At 43.9% G+C, this 17,801-nt stretch overlaps 1 protein-coding gene across 1 annotated transcript; it reads right to left on the bottom strand.

Annotated features, from left to right (window-relative positions):
* Nucleotides 1–956: 956 nt before the first annotated feature.
* On the bottom strand, nt 957–2,928 carry LOC311107568 (alpha-2Db adrenergic receptor-like). Its single transcript, XM_084150074.1, has one exon. The coding sequence runs from the start codon at nt 2,563–2,565 to the stop codon at nt 1,195–1,197; it is 1,371 nt and encodes a 456-aa protein (XP_084006200.1). The 5' UTR covers nt 2,566–2,928; the 3' UTR covers nt 957–1,194.
* Between the last annotated feature and the right edge of the window lie 14,873 nt (nt 2,929–17,801).

Below are 17,801 nucleotides of genomic sequence, written 5' to 3'. Positions count from 1 at the left end.
TGAGGATAAAATCATTTTAGCAAAAGTGCAATGTGTGATCGATCTGTCTGCTTACGTACAGTGTCTAAATGAGGCACAACATCATGAGATATATTCACATATCACTATATTTTTCTGATTAATAACAGTTCATAGGTGGTTCATGCCCATGCATTCGCGCCACAGCATAGTGCCATCAGCGTAGTGTGCTGCGGTTCAGCACCACCGATAACAGCGCGTTTATTTGGGGGTTCAGCGATGAGGGAGACCCGAAGCTCACTCAAAAAGATCTATGTCATCAACCCACCTGACAGCAGTCATAATCGGATACCGTTTTAGATAAGAATGGATTAAAAACGACTCAAAGTTAATTACATTTTGACACCTCTCAATTAAACTCGACCAAGCAATTGCAGTCATTCCTAACTAGTTTGGCTACTCATGAAATAAATTAATAAGTAGATACTACACCTGTGTACAGTGTGAACCTACACTGAACCTATTCTTTCCAGCCCAAGCTGCCTCAACTTCATCCGAAGCCGACAGACACTTTCAATCTCTATCATTTCAACTTTTTGTTATTTTACTTTTTATGCGCTTTGAGATTCTTTGAAAAACACTATATAAGTTTTAAAAAATATGTATCTACTTACTCTCATGTTTTATTGACGACAGTTTGATGAATGATTCATAGTTTTTTTTCTTTTCTAAACCTCCCAGTACCCAACACACAGCTCCATCAGCCTTGAAATCTGGGTTTATGACTTCACTTTTACTCTGAACTAGATTTTTTTATATCTTGATGGGCCATAAAAGATTAATGAAAGTACAGAAAAGAACGGGTCGTACAAAGGCGCTGGAATTATTATGCTGTGGCCTAAAAATATGAGTTACCTCACTGAATATTAAATTAATTCCTAACTTTGAAAGCAGGGGACAATATCAGTAGAGCCATATTAAATCATCAATGACAATGCTGTATTTAGCTTTTGTTTAATATATCCTATTTCCTCTGTACATTGTTTCTAATATTCACACATTTGTGCACAACAAGAAATATTTTTATATCATATTATTTACATACAAACGTTCCTTTTGGAATGAATATAGTCATTCAGAGGTGCAGGGATGCGCGCTTGGGTGAAGAACTGACGTCTGTTTCGATGAGCAGTGAAGCACAGTCAGGCAGTCACAGCCTCAAAGTGACCCTTCTTTTCAAGTGGTATTAGTGCGTTTTGAAGTCCGGCATACAATTTTCTTAAACGCTTTACGAAAATCCCTGTTGAAAATGGTATATATGATAGGGTTCACTGAGCTGTTACAGTAGCCAATCCAGAAGAAGGCGTTGAAGAGCGCGCCGGGTATGTAACAGCTCTCCCTGCAGATCGCGTGCAGGCTGTATGTGAAAAAGAAAGGGAACCAGCAGAGCACGAACACCCCCATCACCACCGCCAGCACGAACGTGAAGCGCTTCTCGCGCATCTGGGCCACTTTGGTCTTGGACACTGCCGCCGCGAGGTGCTGCCGATGGGCTGCGAGGTGCTGCCGCTGGGCCGCCAGGACAGCATTGGTTGCGTTTTTGGGATCTTGGAAGAGCTGCGAGGCGCGTGCCGAGGCCCAGGAGAGGCGGCAGCTCTGGCGCGGGCAGCAGTCCGAGACCTCCACCTTCCTGTGCTTGGAGAAGCGGTGGCTCCGTGGTTTAATGTCCGACGCACAGCAGCTCTCCTCCAAGTCGATATCATCCAGCTCCTCCTGCCTGTGGTGGTCCTCGGAGCTCTGGCTACTGGGGCTCTCCATCCGCTCCTTCCTCACGAAGCACGTCTCCGACTGGGATGGCTGCCTCTCCAGGCCGTTCTTAGCCACGAACACGGTGGAGGAGCGCTGCTTGGCCACTTTATAGATCTTACAGTACACCAGGATCATGATGAGGCCCGGGGCGAAGAAGGACACGAGGCAAGAGGACAGGATGTACCAGGTCTCGTTGTTTAACAGACACTCGTGCTCGTCGTGCTTGGTCATGATGAGAGGCGGAAAGGAGATGACGGCGGAGATGACCCACACCACGGCTATCATGGACTTGATTCGCTTGGGGGTGCGCTTCAGGTTGTAGCTCACGGCCTTGGTGACTGACCAGTAGCGGTCCAGACTGATGGCGCACAGGTGGACTATGGATGAGGTGCAGAAGAGGACATCCAGTGCCAGATAAAAGGCGCACCAGGTGCTCCCAAAGTACCAGTAACCCATGACCTCATTGGCGAGGGAGAACGGGATGACCAGTGTCGCCACTAGGATGTCTGCACATGCCAGGGACACCAGGAAAAGGTTCTGGGGGGCGCGGAGAGCCTGGCTGGTGAGCACGGCCACGATGACCAGCACGTTACCGACGATAGTGACCAGAATGATCACGGTGACCACAAGGATTATGAGCGCGGAGCCCACCTCCGTTTGCGTGAGAGGTATTGGGGCTCTCGAGGTGTTGGTATCCTGCGAGGTATTGGTAACGGTGGTAAACTTGGCTACATCCATCCTGAACGCATCTTCTCCTGGGTTATTTTTAGTGTGTGCCTTTCCGCCCCAAAACAGCATTCAAATGTTGATAAAGTCATTAGTCCTAGAGAATGTCATCAGTGGAGACGCACTGTGCGTTAGGTTGTGTGATCAGTGGACAGATATAGAGCACATAGGTACAATACCCGAGGACCCATTGCGTCCTGGTGAGCTGCTCTCATCTTCAGTTTCATAGAGGGCCCGCAAAATGTTGCCGACACAAGCCCCGCTCTCTCCGTGCTCACAACGTATCCAGTAAATTTTTGCCACTATGAAGTCCGGAAACCAGAGAAGTAAGTCTCCATGTTAGGGTGACGTTCCAGGAGCATCAGCAACATTGTGTTTCTGTTATCTCTCGGTCTTTTCTGTGCGCAGTGCTGTATGTTGTTTTGTTAAAACCAGTGTCCCCAGTTATGCACAAGATGCAGCGCGCGCTGCGAGACACACACTGCTCGTGGAATTTGTGTGCATGCGGGAGTGAAGTGGGTGACATCACTTCTAAGACCAACCCATTGTCAAACTCATCGAGAGAGAGAGAGAGAGAGAGAGAGAGAGAGAGAGAGAGAGAGAGAGAGAGAGAGAGAGAGAGAGAGAGAGAGAGAGAGAGAGAGAGAGAGAGAGAGAGAGAGAGAGAGAGAGAGAGAGAGAGAGAGAGAGAGAGAGAGAGCTCTGAGTTTACTTTGGATAAGGAACAGCCAAGGGGAGACTGCAGGTGGCTAAATTACCTGTTTGATTATTTTCTATTTCCAAAACGTATTCACCTCCTGTCCACAAAAAAAGATGTAAGGGCCCATGCCAAAGCACACCATTTGCAAAGTAAACAGGGTGTGCAGACAGGAGGGTTGAGTGTGTATGTTCTCTTCTGAGTGTGTGACATTGGATATGTGTATTGTTCAGAGAGGGTGTGTGTTATTTTGAGTGAGTGCATGCAATACAGTATGTGCTATTTTCAGGAGGCTCAGTTCTAGCATCCCTCTGCAGGGGTACATGCAGCAGTGGTCCCCTCTCACCACCCCCCTACCACCAACCCCACATCCATCCCAGTGAGTGCTGAGTACTGAGAGCTTCTGTCCACCTAAAGGGAGACTGTCACAGTGGATCAGAGCTAGGCTGGTGCTGCAGATATGGCCCCAGGGCTCCACCTGTAATACAGACACAGAACATTAACCTCACAGGCTCATGCCCCCTCAGCTCACCTCTGCTCCAATCCAGTCATTATCAGGACAACATGCTCTTTCAGATAGTAGCAAAGCAGAAAAATACACAAAAACATTTGTAGGTCATCCAGTTGCAAGGCTATTTTGGGTTTTAAAAAGGAGAGAAGTAATGTTTAGAACATGCAGAGATGTACAGCTGTAGTGTATTCTGTATAACATTTCATCAGCTGTGTAAAATATTATTTCACCTTGAACACAATTTTATACCTGCTCAATTGAAATCAGGTACATTATCGGCCTTTAATAAAGACATTGTAGTTGTGGTTTGAATAGTTGTAAACATAACAGTTTCAGAATCTACTTTTCACCCCATAAGGATATGCAGTCCAATTGTGTCTTCAGTATTCAGGTGCTGACACAGTCCAGATGAAAAAAATTAAAAATGCACTCCCATTTATCAAGGTCTGATGAAAAAACAAATCCTGCACTGTCTGGCAGTACTTCAGCAATATCCTCAAGACCATAGAAAATGTTCAAGGCAGCGCCAAGAAAACTATCAACAGCGCTCAAAGAAATGTGGTTTATAGTAAACATCAGTTTTGTGATTTCGCAACAAAATGTCATTGTTAGAGCTGATAAGCATTCAAAGCTAAAAGTCAATGCCAGTGTTTCAATGTCTGATTGAGACTTGTTTGGAGACTACAGGTTGTGGGTTTCAGGAGAGTTGTGAGTAAACACTTCCCCCAATACAAACGTGCACGCACACACACACACACACACACACACACACACACACACACACACACACACACACACACACACACACACACACACAAGCACACACACAAGCACCCACGCATGCACACAAACACACACACACACACACAAACCTCCATCCCACCCCCTTCCATCGGTACCTATTCCAAGTTGCGAAACAATACCCAACATCCTGCTGGTTGGTCTCCAGCTTCCTGCTGTGATGTAATCAACACACCTAATGATAGGTGGATGTGCATCACAGCCCCATCCTGACTTCCAGTCCCCATCCCCTCACTGTGGCCAAAGGGTTTCCCTTGACACCAGTGACCTAACATCCTATAAAACAACACCACTCAACCTCCCACCTCCAATCTCACTCCCAAGCGTTCAACTCTCACCTCCTACCACACTACAAAGTGCTGGATCCTCTCAGCACAGGCCCATGGAGGATCTAAGAGGCAGCAAATCAAGTAAATAATACAAATGTGACAACAACCTCTTCCTCAACATCAGTAAGACCAAGGAGCTGTCCATATGTAGCTTGTTTTTTGTCACTGGTCCAGGAATGGCTGAAGAATTTCAATATTTACCTGGAGCTAACCCTGCAGATAGCACTACTGGGTGATCTGAAAAGTCATAGTCAATCGATCAATATATAATAATACTTTTAGCAAAAATGTTTATTTTCAATTTCCAATCTGTAGAAACAATGAGAATAGAAAGGTTCAGAACTTTTGTGAAACAGCACAGCACAGTTGAAAAATATATGGCAAATAGAAATTCAATATGGATGGTGTTAAGAGATAGATGGGAGGGGTTGAATGGAGCTGAAGGTTGGGACTAATAACAACTAATAACAACAACATAACTAATGTAAAACATACTGTGTCTGTAAAACATATATAGGTTATAGGTTAAGAACTTTTGTGAAAGATTACAGTTTGAAAGATATGGCAAATAGAAATCAAACCGGATGGACATAAGAAATAGATGGGAGAGGTTGAGGGTAGAGGAAGGACAGGAGTAAAAACAAACAAAATAGAACTATTGTAAAATAGACTGTGTCCATAAAATGTATATAGTATGTATAAGCTGGAAGAAGAGGCCTAAGCGTTGTTGTTCACTAGTTTACTCCAATTAGCGGAGGGGTGGCAGGGTTAGAAAGTAATAAAGGAAAATATATAAAAAAATAGGAACATGTATATATATGTATATGTATGTATGTATGTATGTATGTATGTATGTATGTATGTATGTATGTATGTATGTATGTATATGTATGTATTTATATGTGTATGTATATGTATAAGTATGTATGTGTATATATACAGTGGGGGGAAAAAGTATTTAGTCAGCCACCAATTGTGCAAGTTCTCCCACTTAAAAAGATGAGAGAGGCCTGTAATTTTCATCATAGGTACACGTCAACTATGACAGACAAAATGAGGAAAAAAAATCCAGAAAATCACATTGTAGGACTTTTAATGAATTTATTTGCAAATTATGGTGGAAAATAATTATTTGGTCAATAACAAAAGTTTCTCAATACTTTGTTATATACCCTTTGTTGGCAATGACACAGGTCAAACGTTTTCTGTAAGTCTTCACAAGGTTTTCACACACTGTTGCTGGTATTTTGGCCCATTCCTCCATGCAGATCTCCTCTAGAGCAGTGATGTTTTGGGGCTGTTGCTGGGCAACACGGACTTTCAACTCCCTCCAAAGATTTTCTATGGGGTTGAGATCTGGAGACTGGCTAGGCCACTCCAGGACCTTGAAATGCTTCTTACGAAGCCACTCCTTTGTTGCCCGGGCGGTGTGTTTGGGATCATTGTCATGCTGAAAGACCCAGCCACGTTTCATCTTCAATGCCCTTGCTGATGGAAGGAGGTTTTCACTCAAAATCTCACGATACATGGCCCCATTCATTCTTTCCTTTACACGGATCAGACGTCCTGGTCCCTTTGCAGAAAAACAGCCCCAGAGCATGATGTTTCCACCCCCATGCTTCACAGTAGGTATGGTGTTCTTTGGATGCAACTCAGCATTCTTTGTCCTCCAAACACGACGAGTTGAGTTTTTACCAAAATGTTCTATTTTGGTTTCATCTGACCATATGACATTCTCCCAATCCTCTTCTGGATCATCCAAATGCACTCTAGCAAACTTCCGACGGGCGTGGACATGTACTGGCTTAAGCAGAGGGACACGTCTGGCACTGCAGGATTTGAGTCCCTGGCAGCGTAGTGTGTTACTGATGGTAGGCTTTGTTACTTTGGTCCCAGCTCTCTGCAGGTCATTCACTAGGTCCCCCCGTGTGGTTCTGGGATTTTTGCTCACCGTTCTTGTGATCATTTTGACCCCACGGGGGGAGATCTTGCGTGGAGCCCCAGATCGAGGGAGATTATCAGTGGTCTTGTATGTCTTCCATTTCCTAATAATTGCTCCCACAGTTGATTTCTTCAAACCAAGCTGCTAACCTATTGCAGATTCAGTCTTCCCAGCCTGGTGCAGGTCTACAATTTTGTTTCTGGTGTCCTTTGACAGCTCTTTGGTCTTGGCCATAGTGGAGTTTGGAGTGTGACTGTTTGAGGTTGTGGACAGGTGTCTTTTATACTGATAACACGTTCAAACAGGTGCCATTAATACAGGTAACGAGTGGAGGACAGAGGAGCCTCTTAAAGAAGAAGTTACAGGTCTGTGAGAGCCAGAAATCTTGCATGTTTGTAGGTGACCAAATACTTACAGTGGGGGAAAAAAGTATTTAGTCAGCCACCAATTGTGCAAGTTCTCCCACTTAAAAAGATGAGAGAGGCCTGTAATGTTCATCATAGGTACACGTCAACTATGACAGACAAATTGAGGAAAAAAAAATCCAGAAAATCACATTGTAGGATTTTTTATGAATTTATTTGCAAATTATGGTGGAAAATAAGTATTTGGTCACTTACAAACAAGCAAGATTTCTGGCTCTCACAGACCTGTAACTTCTTCTTTAAGAGGCTCCTCTGTCCTCCACTCGTTACCTGTATTAATGGCACCTGTTTGAACTTGTTATCAGTATAAAAGACACCTGTCCACAACCTCAAACAGTCACACTCCAAACTCCACTATGGCCAAGACCAAAGAGCTGTCAAAGGACACCAGAAACAAAATTGTAGACCTGCACCAGGCTGGGAAGACTGAATCTGCAATAGGTAAGCAGCTTGGTTTGAATAAATCAACTGTGGGAGCAATTATTAGGAAATGGAAGACATACAAGACCACTGATAATCTCCCTCGATCTGGGGCTCCACGCAAGATCTCACCCCGTGGGGTCAAAATGATCACAAGAACGGTGAGCAAAAATCCCAGAACCACACGGGGGGACCTAGTGAATGACCTGCAGAGAGCTGGGACCAAAGTAACAAAGCCTACCATCAGTAACACACTACGCCGCCAGGGACTCAAATCCTGCAGTGCCAGACGTGTCCCCCTGCTTAAGCCAGTACATGTCCAGGCCCGTCTGAAGTTTGCTAGAGTGCATTTGGATGATCCAGAAGAGGATTGGGAGAATGTCATAAAGAATGTCATGGTAAAAACTCAACTTGTCGTGTTTGGAGGACAAAGAATGCTGAGTTGCATCCAAACAACACCATACCTACTGTGAAGCATGGGGGTGGAAACATCATGCTTTGGGGCTGTTTTTCTGCAAAGGGACCAGGACGACTGATCCGTGTAAAGGAAAGAATGAATGGGGCCATGTATCGTGAGATTTTGAGTGAAAACCTCCTTCCATCAGCAAGGGCATTGAAGATTAAACGTGGCTGGGGTTTCAGCATGACAATGATCCCAAACACACCGCCCGGGCAACAAAGGAGTGGCTTCGTAAGAAGCATTTCAAGGTCCTGGAGTGGCCTAGCCAGTCTCCAGATCTCAACCCCATAGAAAATCTTTGGAGGGAGTTGAAAGTCCGTGTTGCCCAGCGACAGTCCCAAAACATCACTGCTCTAGAGGAGATCTGCATGGAGGAATGGGCCAAAATACCAGCAACAGTGTTTGAAAACCTTGTGAAGACTTACAGAAAACGTTTGCCCTGTGTCATTGCCAACAAAGGGTATATAACAAAGTATTGAGAAACTTTTGTTATTGACCAAATAATTATTTTCCACCATAATTTGCAAATAAATTCATTAAAAGTCCTACAATGTGATTTTCTGGATTTTTTTTCCTCATTTTGTCTGTCATAGTTGACGTGTACCTATGATGAAAATTACAGGCCTCTCTCATCTTTTTAAGTGGTAGAACATGCAAAATTGCTGGCTGACTAAATACTTTTTTCCCCACTGTATTTTCCACCATAATTTGCAAATAAATTCATTAAAAATCCTACAATGTGTCTCACCCCGTGGGGTCAAAATGATCACAAGAACGGTGAGCAAAAATCCCAGAACCACACGGGGGGACCTAGTAAATGACCTGCAGAGAGCTGGGACCAAAGTAACAAAGCCTACCATCAGTAACACACTACGCTGCCAGGGACTCAAATCCTGCAGTGCCAGACGTGTCCCCCTGCTTAAGCCAGTACATGTCCACGCCCGTCGGAAGTTTGCTAGAGTGCATTTGGATGATCCAGAAGAGGATTGGGAGAATGTCATATGGTCAGATGAAACCAAAATAGAACTTTTTGGTAAAAACTCAACTCGTCTTGTTTGGAGGACAAAGAATGCTGAGTTGCATCCAAAGAACACCATACCTACTGTGAAGCATGGGGGTGGAAACATCATGCTCTGGGGCTGTTTTTCTGCAAAGGGACCAGGACGTCTGATCCGTGTAAAGGAAAGAATGAATGGGGCCATGTATCGTGAGATTTTGAGTGAAAACCTCCTTCCATCAGCAAGGGCATTGAAGATGAAACGTGGCTGGGTCTTTCAGCACGACAATGATCCCAAACACACCGCCCGGGCAACGAAGGAGTTGCTTCGTAAGAAGCATTTCAAGGTCCTGGAGTGGCCTAGCCAGTCTCCAGATCTCAACCCCATAGAAAATCTTTGGAGGGAGTTGAAAGTCTGTGTTGCCCAGCAACAGCCCCAAAACATCACTGCTCTAGAGGAGATCTGCATGGAGGAATGGGCCAAAATACCAGCAACAGTGTGTGAAAACCTTGTGAAGACTTACAGAAAACGTTTGACCTGTGTCATTGCCAACAAAGGGTATATAACAAAGTATTGAGAAACTTTTGTTATTGACCAAATACTTATTTTCCACCATAATTTGCAAATAAATTCATTAAAAGTCCTACAATGTGATTTTCTGGATTTTTTTTCCCTCAATTTGTTTGTCATAGTTGACGTGTACCAATGATGAAAATTACAGGCCTCTCTCATATTTTTAAGTGGGAGAACTTGCACAATTGGTGGCTGACTAAATACTTTTTTCCCCCACTGTATACACTACCGGTAAATGTTTTAGAACACCTACTCATTCAAGGGTTTTTCTTTATTTTTATGTTGTAGGATAATAGTGAAGACATCAAAACTATGAAATAACACATATGGAATCATGTAGTAACCAAAGAAGTGTTAAACAAATCAAAATATATTTTATATTTCAGATTCTTCAAACCCTTTGCCTTGATGACAGCTTTGCACACTCTTGGCATTCTCTCAACCCGCTTCATGTAGGAAGTAGCAGTGCCAACACTGCCAAGTGGCTGGGATGTCCTCCACTGAGCCCACTGTCCACTCCACCCCAAACACATCCACTGCCACCGTCTGCAGTCTGCACCCCAGCTCCCTCTGATCACAGATAGACTACACATTAACCACACAACATGGTCAATACACGGTCAAATCAAACAACTGAGAAAACACAAAACTTCATAGAACAGTGAACACACCTATCAAAAAATAATAATAATAATATGAGTAGGGCATACTAAAACAACTGACACACACGCGCACACACACACACACACACACACACACACACACACACACACACACACACGCAAGCACAAACAGACACACTCACATATGTGGAGGTTGAGATGTGTGTTTCCCGGTCAAAGGAGAGGAGGGTTCCTCAGAGGGAACAACCTCAGCAGCAGCAGGTTAGAGCCCTCACACACTAACCCCTTCAGGGAGGACAGAGGGTGTTTGGCAGGGTTTTCGTTTTTATCTACACATTGTGATTTTTGTTTGCAAATGTGAGCATTTAGTCACAAGTCTTCATCCATATGTGACTCGTTTCAGGAAACTAGGCGTATGTCACGGGTCACTACTTCACAGGAGAGCTATTTGAACGTATATCTTTTTTTTTTTAAATCAAAATGCGTTTTTTGGCAGAAATGCCTTCTGGAACATGTGAACTTTCATGTGCCATAGTAACAAACTTGTATGCCATCTGTAAATACGAATACAATTGTTAAATTACGAGCCTAGTTGGTTAAGCCACAGAAAAAGACAGCACCCTTCCCACTAGCCATGATTGACTGAGATAATGAGTGGGCTGGACATGCCGAGAGAGGAGTTCGGATTGGTCTGCCATATAGAAGGCTTCTGTCTATTTGAGCTGGTCAGTATGTGTAGGTAATCCTGTCTAACACTTTTAACTGTATCGTGTAGTGGAGCTGCATAAGTGTTGCGCTCCACTTTCTGGAAGGATCGAGTTTTGAAATCAGTGAAATTAGTGTATGAAAACACCTGTCTCCAGATTACATCTTCAAACTAAAGGCAACCATGGTATCCGTGACACGGAGACGCGTCCATCCATGATGTATATGGGTAAGATAGTCTAGCTAGCTACATTTTCAGATATTACAAGTTTCTATTTTTTTTACAGAAAGTGGTTTCATTTCAAGTTAAAGTGTACTGTTAGCTAGGTAGCTAACGTTAGCTCGCTAGCTAACGTTACGTGTATGATGTTATTATTCGTATCTCAGAGCCGTTTGCTTGGCTAGTTAGAGCCTAATGTTAGCTAGCTAACATTGAACCTGGTTGGTTAGCTACCAGCAGATTCATGCAGAGTAGTAACGTCATGAGTTGGCACTATGATTCATTGTTTAACTAGCTAACGTTAGATGGCTGGCTAATGATTGGCTCGCTAGCTAACGTTACGTGTATGATGTTATTATTCGTATCACAGAGCCGTTTGCTTGGCTAGTAAGAGCCTAAGGTTAGCTAGTTAACATTGAACCGAGTTGGTTAGCTACCAGCAGATTCAGGCAGGGTAGTAACGTCATGCTTTGTGATTATGGGACATTGTTTAGCTAGCTAGCTAGCTAACGTTAGCTGGCTGGCTCGCTAGCTAACGTTACGTGACGTGTATGATCTTACGCGTTGTTTACCTAGCAAGGTTCATTGTTTACCTAGCTAGCTAGCTACATGTCTTAACAAAAGACTCCACTATCTAAGTAACCATTTCGGGTGAGTTCTTAAATTCAGCCTGAGTATGCCAGAGCACAGAATAACTGATGAATTTACGGACGCACAACACCCGTTGAATATGGCCGGTGTCAGTAAACGTCAGCAAAAAAAGCGTAATTAAATTGTTGCCAGCAGAGCTGGTTAGGCTGTTTTCATGTTATCCAGAGGTAAACAATGAACCATAATCCCAATTTTGTGTCTGAAAGTAAATACAGTGAGGGAAAAAAGTATTTGATCCCCTGCTGATTTTGTACGTTTGCCCACTGACAAAGAAATGATCAGTCTATAATTTTAATGGTAGGTTTCTTTGAACAGTGAGAGACAGAATAACAACATCAAAAATCCAGAAAAAAGCATGTCAAAAATGTTATGAATTTATTTGCATTTCAATGAGGGAAATAAGTATTTGACCCCTCTGCAAAACATGACTTAGTACTTGGTGGCAAAACCCTTGTTGGAAATCACAGAGGTCAGACGTTTCTTGTAGTTGGCCACCAGGTTTGCACACATCTCAGGAGGGATTTTGTACCACTCCTCTTTGCAGATCTTCTCCAAGTCATTAAGGTTTCGAGGCTGACGTTTGGCAACTCGAACCTTCAGCTCCCTCCACAGATTTTCTATGGGATTAAGGTCTGGAGACTGGCTAGGCCACTCCAGGACCTTAATGTGCTTCTTCTTGAGCCACTCCTTTGTTGCCTTGGCCGTGTGTTTTGGGTCATTGTCATGCTGGAATACCCATCCACGACCCATTTTCAAAGCCCTGGCTGAGGGAAGGAGGTTCTCACCCAGGATTTGACGGTACATGGCCCCGTCCATCGTCCCTTTGATGCGGTGAAGTTGTCCTGTCCCCTTAGCAGAAAAACACCCACAAAGCATAATGTTTCCACCTCCATGTTTGACGGTGGGGATGGTGTTCTTGGGGTCATAGGCAGCATTCCTCCTCCTCCAAACATGGCGAGTTGAGTTGATGCCAAAGAGCTCAATTTTGGTCTCATCTGACCACAACACTTTCACCCAGTTCTCCTTTGAATCATTCAGATGTTCATTGGCAAACTTCAGACGGGCATGTATATGTGCTTTCTTGAGCAGGGGACCCTTGCGGGCGCTGCAGGATTTCAGTCCTTCACGGCGTAGTGTGTTACCAATTGTTTTCTTGGTGACTATGGTCCCAGCTGCCTTGAGATCATTGACAAGATCCTCCCGTGTAGTTCTGGGCTGATTCCTCACCGTTCTCATGATCATTGCAACTCCACGTGGTGAGATCTTGCATGGAGCCCCAGGCCGAGAGAGATTGACAGTTCTTTTGTGTTTCTTCCATTTACAAATAATCGCACCAACTGTTGTCACCTTCTCACAAAGCTGCTTGGCGATGGTCTTGTAGCCCATTCCAGCCTTGTGTAGGTCTACAATCTTGTCCCTGACATCCTTGGAGAGATCTTTGGTCTTGGCCATAGTGGAGAGTTTGGAATCTGATTGATTGCTTCTGTAGACAGGTGTCTTTTATACAGGAAACAAGCTGAGATTAGGAGCACTCCCTTTAAGAGTGTGCTCCTAATCTCAGCTCGTTACCTGTATAAAAGACACCTGGGAGCCAGAAATCTTTCTGATTGAGAGGGGGTCAAATACTTATTTCTCTCATTAAAATGCAAATCAATTTATAACATTTTTGACATGCGTTTTTCTGGATTTTTTTGTTGTTATTCTGTCTCTCACTGTACAAATAAACCTACCATTAAAATTATAGACTGATCATTTCTTTGTCAGTGGGCAAACATACAAAATCAGCAGGGGATCAAATACTTTTTTCCCTCACTGTAGCAAGCTAGCCAATGTTAGCCAGTTAGCTTGGGTGCTTGACTGCCATTGTGAGGTCTGAACGCTCCGATCAACCCTACTAATCTGCCAGAGCGTCTAAGTGTGCACGCTGAACGCTCCGAGAGCGAAATGAGATGGATGGGGCTAAAGCTTAAGAGGGTGTGAACGATGCTGAATGGGTGTAGACAAAGAAGAGCTCTTCGCTAGGTACCAAAACATTCAACGGCCATTTTCTCAAAAGTGAGATTACAAGTTTATCAACTTTGAAAGCAGAATTAATTTCCCATTGTTCCCTTAAATTCAGTGTATGATATACCATTTTGTATCTCTGCTTTTATCCTATGTAAAAAACACAATTTCAAATTTAGCTACATAAGACTGAATCAAGGCGGTCGGTTACATATTTACAAATCATTTTGCATTTGTTAAAATAATGTTTTACAAATAGAAGTCAAGAGGTGTTTGTTTGTGGATAGTCAATTATATTTGTTTTTTTACTAATTATGGTACACATTTGTGAATTGTACTCTATTTACAATAATGTTGCACTACTCTATCTCCATACCCATCTCACGCTTTTAACACTCACCACCTACCGCATACCACAACACCACTGACCTTTTAACTCATTCTCCATCTTTGACCTTTCACCTCTAATAATGCCACATACCTCTCACCTCACTCTCCACTGAACAAAAACAACACCTAGATCAAAGGTCATCAAAAATGTGCCAGTCAGAAAACATGCAGGCAAGCACACGCACACACACACACACACACACACACACACACACACACACACACACACACACACACACACACACAACACACAAATACACACACACACGTGATGGACGCCTGACACGTGTGACTTTTCAGTGACACAGATGACGTGTGAGACAATGGACATTGACCTCCATGTCAACTGAGATATGCCCCAAGTGATGTGGCAGGCAGAAGACTAGTAGCTGACGCTGCAGACTAGTGGTGGCAACAGCCAGAACTTTAAGGTTGAAACACCGATTTATTTGATCTTGTCCGTCTCCCACAGAGTTAAGGGTGAGTTTGCCTGATGGCCAGAAATAAGCGTTGGAGGTGGAGCCAGCAAGGGGGCTGGGGAGGGGTTTGCCTCTTCATCAGCAACAAATGGTGTGCTGACTCGAGCGCAGTGGAAGTCTCAACCCATTGGTCACCCGTCTTGGAATACCTGATGGTCAAATGGCGACCCTTCTACCTCCCGAGGGAGTTTTCAGCTGTTATCATGACTGTTATATACATCCCACCTCAGGACAAGAAATATAACAAGCTGGCACTTAACAAACTGTACGAGGCTATAATCAAGCAGGAAAGGGTGATAAAATATTAACCCACTGTTACTCTACCCACAAGCAAGCATACAAGGCCCTCCCTCGTCCACCATTCGGCAAATCAGATCATGACTCCATACTCCTGCGAACTGTTTACAAACAGAAGCTCAAACAGGAAATACCAATGACTCGCTCCGTTGAGAAATGGTCATCAGAGACTATGCTACTGGACTGCTGATTGGAATATGTTCCGAGACTCCGCCGATAATATCGACGAGCTAACCACCTCCGTCACCGGCTTCATAAGGAAATGCATCGGCGACGTTATCCCCATAGTGAAGGTTCACTGCTTCCCCAATCAAAAGCCCTGGATTAACACAGAGGAAGGTGCTAAGGTAAAGGACAGGGCTACTGCACACAGGGCTATCGCAGACAACCCTGAAGCTATGGCTGAGGACATGAACAAGTACAAGACGTCCCGCTACGACCTCCGCAGAGTCATCAAATGAGCAAAAGGACAATATAGGAATAAGGTGGAATCCTATTACACAGGCTCCGACATCGCCGCATGTGGCAGGGGCTACAGTCCATTACGGATTACAAAGGAAGACCCAGCCGTGATCTGCCCAACGATGCCTCTCTCTTCCAGACGAACTCAATGCATTTTATGCACACTTCGACAATAACAACACCATATCGTGCGTGAGGGCCCCCTCCTACCCAAAAGGCTGGGTGATCTCGCTCTCCGAGGACGAAGTGAGCAAGGTCTTTAATCATGTCAACACTTGCAAGGCCGTGGGGCCTGTCGGTATTCCAGGGCACGTTCTCAGAGCATGCGCAGATCAGCTGGCAGGCATATTCACGGTACTTTCAACCTCTCCTTGTCCCAGTCTGTAATCCCCATGTCTTAAGCTGACTACCATTCTTTCTGTTCCCAAGAACTCTAAGGCTTCATGCCACAATGACTACCGCCCTGTAGCACTCAAATCTGTAATCATGAAGTGCTTAGAAAGGCTGGTTATGGCACACATACACTCCATCATCCCAGACACCCTAGACCCCCTCCAATTTGCATACCGCCCCAACAGATCCATAAACGAAGCAATCTCAACTACATTCCACATTGCCCTCACCCACCTAGATAAGAGGTATCCCTATGTGAGAATGATGTTAATTGACTACAGCTCAGTGTTCAATACCATTGTCCCCTCCAAGCTAATGAAACACTAGCTTCCTGAGCAGGCAAATTGACGTTTAAAGTAGCTGGCTAGACTAGTCAAACTGTAAAATTGTCTAGCTTTAAATGTGGTCAAAGGATTTACCTCTTCATACAATCAAGACAATTCGCATTGCATGCTGCATATTTCAAGTTCACTCGAAAACAGATATTTATCTTATTTCAGTCTTTGGGAGCTAGCTATATGTTCATCTTCATAACACACAGAGAGCAGCTGGAGTTTTCACGTGAGGCTGTGTTTACATCGTAGATTGAAGCAGGACATTGGCTTCCTTTATTACGAGGGGTATGTACGGGAGTTCTGATTGGTTCTAAGTTCAGCAAATGTTCCTGAGCAGACAGTGTTGAATTATACTTTTTATGAGAAAATGTGCAAGAATTGAAGGTGCCAACAAATTGTAAAGTCCTTATAAGAATGTTTTACTGTCATATTCAAAAAATAATCACCTCCCTCAACGGGGATTGATCAACTTCACGTTTTTAGGCTTCAGCCCACCACCTACATAGCTAGTAGATAATGACGTTTCCTGTTTCGTCTGTATTGCCATGTTTTGAAACTGTCCATATGTACACTCAGTATACAAAACATTAAAAACACCTGCTCTTTCCATGATATAGACTGATCAGGTGAATCTAGGTGAAAGCTATGATCCCTTATTAATGTCACTTGTTAAATCCACTTCAATCAGTGTAGATGAAGGGGAGGAGACAGGTTAAACAATGATTTTAAAGCATGAGACAATTAAGACATGGATTGTGCATGTGTGCCATTCAGAGGGTGAATGTGCAAGACAAAATATTTAAGTGCCTTTGAACGGGGTACGGTAGTAGGTGCCAGGTGTACTGCTTTGTGTCAAGCACTGCAACGCTGCTGGGTTTTTCACGCTCAACAGTTTCCCATGTGTATCAAAAATGGTCCACAGATTCCCGTATGTATCAAAAATGGTCCACCACCCAACACTTTCAACACTTTGTAGAGTCCATGCCCCAACCAATTGAGGCTGTTCTGAGGGCAAAAGGTGGGGGAGTGCAACTCAATATTAGGAAGGTGTTCCTAATGTTTGGTATACTTAGCGTATATCTAATAGGATAAACATGAATCTGTCTGGTTTAACATGAATTAGATTCAATCAATCAATCAATCAAATGTATTTATAAAGCCCTTTTTACATCAGCAGATGTCACAAAGTGCTATACAGAAACCCAGCCTAAAACCCCAAACAGCAAGCAATGCAGATGTAGAAGCATGGTGGCTAGGAAAAACTCCCTAGAAAGGCAGAAATCTAGGAAGAAACCTAGAGAGTAACCAGGCTCTGAGGGGTGGCCAGTCCAATTCTGGCTGTGCCGGGTGGAGATTATAACAGCACATGGCCATTAAAGCCAGATTTTTCTCCAAGATGTTCAAATGTTCATAGATGTCCAGCAGGGTCAAATAATAATCACAGTGGTTGTAGAGGTTGCAACAGGTCAGTACATCAGGTGTAAATGTCACTTGGGTTTTCATAGCCGGGCATTTAGAGGTTGAAATAGTAGGTGCGGTAGAAAGAGAGAGTTGAAAACAGCAGGTCTGGGACAAGGTCGCACGTCCGGTGAA

This window comes from Coregonus lavaretus (assembly GCF_964263955.1).
Source record: "Coregonus lavaretus genome assembly, chromosome: 32".
NCBI lineage: Eukaryota > Metazoa > Chordata > Actinopteri > Salmoniformes > Salmonidae > Coregonus > Coregonus lavaretus.
Note: the sequence above shows the minus strand (reverse complement) of the source record. Positions and strands in the feature narration are given on the sequence as shown.